Genomic DNA, 7,712 nt, shown 5'->3' with positions numbered 1-7,712 from the left:
CTAAAGCCCCCTGGTCTGTCTAGCTGTTGCCCAGGCTCTGACAGAGCCCACAAGCAGATGAGTGAGGATGAAAGGGAAAAATCTGTTGTTTCCCCCATATAAAAAATTCTCTTATCTATACGGGGTTTCTGTGTGTTTAGTAGATTACTTTTCTAACTGCTTTTCCAGCCTCCTCTCAAGCCTGTGAGTAAACTTTCTGTTTAGGTCAGCTCCCTGTTGCCCAGAAAATAATTTCCTTTTATTTATTTTTCTGGCCTGTCTCTCCTTAGCTCCATTTAGTGTTTCCTGGTTTGGGGGTTTTTTTTGAGGCAGGGATGCAAACTCGCATAGACAACATTGTTTGAGAGAGATGCAACAGCGTAACGGGGCAATAAGTCATGGTTGTGGGAGATAAGGCACACGTTTCCTCCATTTTCTTCTCTACCTAAACCCAGGCATGTCCTGGGGAGGGAGGAGAAGGGGTGGCAGGACACTGGACATACTTTCCCTCTCGTTTCCTCTCTCCTGACGGAGAAACTCCTCAAATTCCACACGGCGTTTGTAATTTTCCATCTCCCTCTGGAACTTGCAGAAACTTCTGACAAGCTCCCGGATGGCATCCCAAGCCCATTGCTGTGGAGACATGGCACAGGTGGCATCAGCCAGGGGCTGCTCCTGGACAGAGCCCTCCTGTTTGGACCCACCACTGTGAGCTGGAGTAGCCTTGGCAGTGGGATTTGTGACCCATCCATCATCTTTGCTTTCCAGTATTTCTCAGTTTCACTGGTGGCCACAGGTGATGGTGTGAATCACTTGGCCAGTCCTGACCAGATGTGGTGAAGTCTGCGTGAGCAGGACTCCAGAGCCCGTAGGAGAAACACTTTCCCTGCTGCCATTTTGCAACCTCACCCCATTTATGTGACATCATTTGTCTCACAGCATCTCCTCACTTTCTTGCCTGGCAAACATCCTCAGCCTGCCAGCAGACAGTGTCTTTCCTTACCATTCTCTCTGTCTTGAGTTCCTCTCTGCCTTCCTGCATCTGATGACGACACCTAGACTTGGGCTTTTTGCTCCAGGGCAACAAATACTCCTGCTGCTGCTGCTGCTGTTCCTTCTGTTTCTGTTTCTGCTTCTGCTTCTGTGTCTGCTTCTGCTTCTTTTTCTTCTGCTGGTACTGCTCTTCCTCCTCATCCTCCTCATCCTCCTCATCCTCCTCATCCTCCTCATCCTGCTCCTTAACCCTGCCAGATGGGAGAGCAGAGAGAGCATCAAGGGCAGCCAGATGCATGAGGAGGGCACTAGTTTGGTGGAAGGGGGGGAAGCAGCTGATAGGGGGCAGCCCCAGGGTTGGGGTCCCACTGGACTTCTGTTCCTGGAGGAGGTTGGACAATGGTACAGGGCACTAGATACTCTCCCCTGGGCTCTCTTCTTGCACTTGACAGCCTTGGGGTTGTCTGTCCTGCTTATCTGCAGGGTTTCCTCCTCCAGTCCAGCAGCCTGCAGGCCCAGAAGTGATTTGGTAGGTTTGGGGTGAGGGTCTGGATGGAATATCAATGTACTGGCTGATGGTTCATAGAAAAATGCATTTATAGCAGTTGCTGTCTGGCCCCTTGGGGTGGGATGGACGTTGAGCAGGGTGCATTTGCATAATTGGGCTGAAGAAATCAGCTCAACCCAGGTGCTCACCATCATTTTTCCATTTGCTTTATGTCCCAGTGTGGAGCTGCAAGGACTCACAGCTAGAGTATTCTCAGGAGGTAAGACACAAGTCCAGAGATTTAAGTATCACTACAGAGTGATTTTAAGGGATTTTTCTGGGAATCTGAGCACTGCCAAGGTGGCATTCCAGGACTTGATTGAGGATGAAGTGCATGAGACCTGCACAAGATGTGAAGAGTAGATCTGAACAGGGGGTAGAGGGTGGGGGTGTCAATTTTTCTCCTTTCCCTGGTAATTGCAGTTTAGACCCACAGGCCACCTATGCCTACATCTGAAAGGGCCAAATGACCAAACTGGGAGCAGTGGCATGACAGGGAAAAATCTGAAAGAGTGGAAATAGCAAAGCTCTGTGCTGCAAAGTGCCAGACCTGTGTCTTCTAGATGACTTTCTTGCAGCAGCAGCAGCATTCTCTCTAGCAATCCTCTCAGATGCAACAGCTGTGGGGACAGAACAGGGTTGGCCTCTTCCTCAAATGACAGCCAGAGCCTGCTCACAGCTTGACCCTGGAGCCTCCACATGGTGTCTGTGTGGTGACTCTGGCTCAGGAGACACTGAGTACTGTGGGAGCTCTTCACCTCTCATGGTTTGACCTCCTCAGCATCTGCTTCAGAGAAATCCCCCATTCCCACCCTCCCTGGCTGGATTAATGCCCCAGAATACAGCCTGTCATGGATGGATAGGCCTTTCCTTCTGGAGAAGTTCCACCAGATGATGCAATGCCTGCAAGGAAGACCCCTACTCACTCAGTCCCTGGAGCACCTCCACAAGGGTGATTGATGTTTGGGAGCCCACCCTGCCTCTTGTCTGCCCGGACTGAACTCACCAAGTGCTGCACTCATCAGCTGCAGAAGCTCCTCTTCCTTGCTTGGGCTACCCACAGCCAGCTCATCTGCCATCATCCTCTGGAATTCTGCATCAGAGAGAGGAGAGGGGACAGATCCCATGTCCATTACCTCTGGCTATGACAGCCCTTCAGCACTGGCTCTGAGGGCTGGATTTTGACTTGTTACCTTCCTTGTGTGTCCTGTTCCATGCTCTACCTGTGACACTGCATTTTTTGGGTACAACTGATGGCCCACAAGTTACAGGGGTGCTACAGGTGACCACAGGTGCCCAGAAACTTGGTGTCATTCTCAAAAAATTGCATGAGAGAACAAAGCTGAGGGGTTACACCAGTAGCACCAGCATGGCCAGTCCCAGCATCCTCAGGAAAAGGCCAAGATGTGGAACTGGGGTGGCAGGAGCTTTGGGCTTTAGTCACTTTGCTGTAGCCTTCATTTGATCTGGTGACCCAGGCCAGTGCAGGGATGTGGCTCTGGTACTGGCCAGAGAATTTGGCCCTTAGATCACTGCCAAAGCTTTGATTACAAATGAAGGCTCCCAGACCCACTGTACCAACCCACTCCATGATGTCCCTGACCTGTTTAGGGTCACTGGTCACTGCCAGAGCATAAAATACACTTTACTGGCTTCAGCCAACGTGAGCCACATCAGGAATTCTGAGCCTCCTCTTACCAGTGTTGCCAAGGAACAGTTTCATCTCTGCCTGGATGGAACCCCCTTTCTGGAGGTCCCGAGCAGCAAGTAATTGCCAGTGCTCAGAGGAGATCCCTTCCAAGCTCCTTGTGCCATGCAAGACCTGGCTCAGCTTCAGGGACTGGTTCATCCTCTGTGACAGGTAGAAATGTTCCCATCTGCCAGCAGCATGGCCTGGCACCTTGGGCATGGGGACATCGCTCCCTGGAGCCTGTGGCGAGAAGAGGGCAGGATGATGGCACACAGCATCTTCCGCATCTCCAGCACTGTGCCCACATGTTTTACTGTGCGTCAGACTACAAACCTGCCCAATTTAGATCTCTGCTTGAGCTTTAGGCAGTCTAGAAGGAATCTATGTGAACACAAAGTTCAGCATAGACCTTACACCTACCCATGCAGCTGCCTAAATCCAGCTCACAGCTGCCTGCAGCTGGAATGTACTGGGGACAGGCAGCCAGAGGTAGGCCAGACATGGCCTTGCAGCTTTCCTGAAGAGTTCAACATCCCTCCAGGAGGGCTGAAAACAACCCTGAAGGTGTCCCCAGCAGCCTGGTAGCCTTGCGTCCTGTTTTGTTGGCTGCTGTCGCTGGGGCTGGCTCCAGCTGGTGCCCTGGGAGTGCCTCCCTCATCCCTCCCAAGACCCTCCTGCGGGTTTTGCCTCTCCCCATGGACAAACAGTTTGCACAGCTCGCCAAGCAGGGGCAGAGTGGCTGGTTTCTGGTTGAGATCTGAGAGCAGGCACCAAAAATAAACCTGCTAAGCCCACAGCAGTTCCCCTGACACCAGAGCAGGAGACCCAGGAGAAGTTTGGCTCAGGGGATCGTGCCCACAGAGAGCACAACCCCAACGCCTGCTGCAGTGCTAATTGTACTCCCAGACCAGTTCTGGCCTCGGAGGGGAGATTTCCTTGACAAGAGATGCACAAAAACCTGGGCAGCTAATTAACTTCCAACCAAGAGCAGTTAATGAGTCAGGGTCAGGAGCTGCCAGCTGACTTTTCCAAAATGGTCAGCTATCACTGGCTGAGACTCTGGGAGCCAGGTCTTTGAGGATACCAAGCCCTGACAGCCTCTCCTTAACAATTCCAGGATCAGCTGCTGATTTGACATTTCATTTTGGGGAAAACAGTTGGTTTGAAGAACACCATCTGCAGTGAAAAAAATTGCCTGCATAGGTTGTGCAGGTACCAAAGCAGGTGGGATGCTCAGGGGGTTCTGCCTGCAAGGATGTTTCTGGGTGTAATGCTGGAATTTGGGGTAGGTATTATGGGATTTCTGATGCCAGGAGGAATAATAGTCTGGGAAGAGTGCTTGTGTGACTCTGATTTCTTATATCATCCTTTTTGGTAGAAAAAAGTATGTGGAAAACCTGAGGGTGGTTGAGTCACAGGCTAAAAGGCTGCATGGCTTCTTCCCCCTTGTGCTGGCCAGATACTGCTGCTGGGACAGGGTCATCCCATGTGTGTCATGCACATGAGTCACATTAATAGCAGTAATAATTACACATTAGTAGGGTGGGCAAGGAAAAAAGCCAGGGGAGATCAATTCCCAGAAGCGCTGGGCTCACCCCTGCCTGCCCTAAAAGCCTGCAAATATGTTTCTCCCTGCTTTTAGGCAGGATCACCGCCTGTCTCGGGGAGCTCTTGCAGGGTGTGCCTGCAGTGCTGCCAACTTAAGAGGATGCTATGCTGGAAGAGCTAAGGATCATTGCTCCAGGAAGCTGGAATTGGGTAGGATCTGCTGTGTCACCCTGTGGCAGCATTGGCTGCGGATATCCTGGGATGCTGGACCTCCAGCTAATGCTGGGTTTCTTGTCCCTCCTTCTCTCTCTCTCCAATTTTTCACATCCCCACTGGTGCCTGCACACCCCCCTGAGGATGCCCCTCTGCATTCCCCTTACCATAAACTGGAGGAACGTCCTGTCATCGTCAGCCAGAAATTCCTCATAGAGGCAGCAGAGCAGCTGAGGAGGAGCAAAGGGGGATTGTGCTCAGGCAGTGCCACAGTGCTGGTGCCATGGGTGGCTCACAACTTGCTGAGATGCCCAGGACAAGCCTGCACATCCAGCTTGGTCCATTGGGCTGCCCAGGGGCTGCCCAGAAGGGCTGGGGTGCTAAATGTGTTTTACTGGGGTTGTGCTGGAACCAGTGACAGATGCAAAAGGGTGGCCACTGCCCTGTCATTCCTAGCCCTTGGAATGTGCATCTAGCCAGGGTCATCAGAGATGTTCAGTGGCTGCTCACCTCTGCTCTACTGCCCAGCAAACTAGTGAGGATGCTCCTCTCCACTGGCCTGGAGCATCTTGGTCACTGGTCCAGTACAAGGTGACCACAAGTTTTCCCTTCCTAATCTCTTTTCCTCTTAATTTTCCAGATGCCTCAATTCCTAAACATTCTCACAGCCCTCACATCACCACAGGAGGGCCAATGCCAGCTGTACCTCCCAGGCTGACCACTGCCAGCACCCCTGTGTACCTTGCAAATCTCCTTCTGTGCTCTGAATATCCAGGGGGAGAATTCTCCACACATCAGATGGTTCCACAAACTCACGACAGTCCTGGTGTCCAAGGGAAGCTTCTCAAAGCTGTCCTCCTCCAGGTAGGTCTTGCAGATCTTTTCCCCAATCAAATGGCGCAGGAAGAAGCTGTTTTCTCTGCTGGAGTCCAGCACCACAGGCAGAAACTCTTCCAGGTCGTGCCAGAGATCCAGGAGATGAGTCTCCATGGACCGGTTCTGGCACTGCAGGAAGTCTCTGAAGGGCCGTCCCGCACAGGCCTCAGCACTAAGGGCCCAGGGAAGGAAATCCAAGGTCTTGACTGGCTTTTTCAAGGATGGCAGCTGGGCAAGAGATGCAGAGGGAAGCAGGTCAGAGAAGATTTTCTCCTTACAGAGGTTTTCTAGATCCTGCTCTGCACTGGACTGAGGTCTTCCAGGAAAGGTTACTCCTCGTTTGCCTCCAAAGGCAGTATTTGCAGGATGCTCTGACTGCTGGGGAATCGATCCCAAAGCATCCTTATCCAGATACAATTCCTCTGTTCTCCCAGCTGGCCCTGGCTGCCTCTCTGGTTTCACCTGAAAAGTGGCCATCTTCACTTCTTGGGTGTCTCTCCCCTCCTTGACCAGAGCCCACATTTCTGCTTTGGTCTTCAGGCTGCAGTAGGGCCCTGACACACCCTGTCTCCTTTTGATGTGCATTGTGGGGAAGGGCTCTGAAAGGCCTGGGGGTTCCTGCCAGCTGGCCTGTGATAAACGTTCCTGATACTCCTGGAGCAAAGGCTGGCATGATTCCTCTTCCTCCATTCCCATCTTGCAGTGCATGAAGAATTTAGGGAGCCAGTAACTCTGAATCATAAAAAGGGCCTGTTCCTGCATCTTGCTTAGGATCTCCCTCCTTGTGCTGATGGACTGGATGTGCTTGGCTTTCGGCAGTGATCCTGAAATGGATGCAGGGAATTACGATGGGGAGATGGCTCCATGCAGTTCCCCAGCCAAACCAAGAAGGTGATGGTATCCCACCTCCCTGCGAATATCCAGGAAAGACCACCTCTCTGGGAGGGCAGTGCTCATCCCCAGCTCCTGTGGTGGTGCAGAGGGTGATGACACTGGAGCCTTCACGCAAGTGAGTGGCTCTCAGCCTGTGGACCAGGGACAAGAACAGGTCTCTCTGACTCCTATCTGACTCGTCCAGATCCAGGAGCCTTTCAATGATGAGCCAGAAGTCAATCAGTTCTTCCCCTATGGATCAGACAAGGGCTGGGAGTCGGAAGGAGTCCCTGAAAGCCCCGAGGATGGATGAAGCAGAAGGAAAGATCACCTGGATGAACCGAGGGAAAAGCAGAGAAAAGCCAGGGTTATGCATCTTCCTCCCAGCTCTGCTGCTGGCTCACCTTCCAAAGCTTTCTCTGGGATCTTACCCATGCCCCCAGCTCTGTGCCAGTGTCCTGCTGGACAGGTGGCCCATGGCTGGCTGGGAAGGGGCTGTGGAGCATCCCGTGCCCACCTGCTGTTCCTTGGACGAAGGCCCGGAAGTGCCGCATGCCATGGCTCCCACTGATGCACCTCCCCAGCAGCCACTGGTCAGCGCTCTGCCAGTTCAGGAGCTCGGCTGCAGGATGGAGTGCACAGATGACATCAGGGGTTGCCTGCAAGAAAACTCTCTAGTTCCTGCCAGCACCCTCCAACCTCCCTGAAAGAGACTGCTGGAGGGAGACCAGCAAATCACCCTGAACTGGGAGTTTCAGACAGGCTGTGGGATGCACACATGGTGTTTGCAAGGATAACTCGCTCCTGTCAGGGACAGCCTGTCCAGCTGTTGTGCCTCTCTTCCTTGCAAATGTCCATCTTTTCTTGCCCGAGTTTGTGGCTTGCCCTCAATTTCCTCCAGCTTTTAGTTTCAACCCAACTGAAGAAGCAGCAGCAATATACTCAGGAAAAGCCTTGGTGAATTGCTTATTTTTCTGAAATGAGAATCTGCAT

The 7,712-nt window shown here is 52.3% G+C and overlaps 2 protein-coding genes across 2 annotated transcripts in view; one reads left to right on the top strand and one right to left on the bottom strand.

Annotated features, from left to right (window-relative positions):
* RGSL1 (regulator of G-protein signaling like 1) overlaps window positions 1–7,712 on the bottom strand; it is a 19,837-nt gene that overhangs the window by 6,139 nt on the left and 5,986 nt on the right. The window contains exons 6-15 of the mRNA XM_017729565.1: window positions 7,237–7,341; window positions 6,753–6,971; window positions 5,712–6,670; window positions 5,138–5,200; window positions 3,218–3,449; window positions 2,526–2,612; window positions 1,971–2,139; window positions 1,669–1,705; window positions 983–1,144; window positions 483–612 (exon numbers count right to left, since the gene is read on the bottom strand). Coding sequence (XP_017585054.1) covers window positions 483–612; window positions 983–1,144; window positions 1,669–1,705; window positions 1,971–2,139; window positions 2,526–2,612; window positions 3,218–3,449; window positions 5,138–5,200; window positions 5,712–6,670; window positions 6,753–6,971; window positions 7,237–7,341 — 2,163 coding nt within the window. The remainder of the gene's footprint in view (window positions 1–482; window positions 613–982; window positions 1,145–1,668; window positions 1,706–1,970; window positions 2,140–2,525; window positions 2,613–3,217; window positions 3,450–5,137; window positions 5,201–5,711; window positions 6,671–6,752; window positions 6,972–7,236; window positions 7,342–7,712) is intronic.
* GLUL (glutamate-ammonia ligase) overlaps window positions 4,890–7,712 on the top strand; it is a 19,414-nt gene continuing 16,591 nt past the window's right edge. The window contains exon 1 of the mRNA XM_017729616.1: window positions 4,890–4,906. The gene's annotated coding sequence lies outside the window, so the exon portion shown is untranslated. The remainder of the gene's footprint in view (window positions 4,907–7,712) is intronic.

This window comes from Corvus brachyrhynchos, unplaced genomic scaffold (genome assembly GCF_000691975.1).
Source record: "Corvus brachyrhynchos isolate BGI_N302 unplaced genomic scaffold, ASM69197v1 scaffold101, whole genome shotgun sequence".
Taxonomy (NCBI): Eukaryota; Metazoa; Chordata; class Aves; order Passeriformes; family Corvidae; genus Corvus; species Corvus brachyrhynchos.
This window is presented reverse-complemented; position numbering and strand designations above follow the sequence as displayed.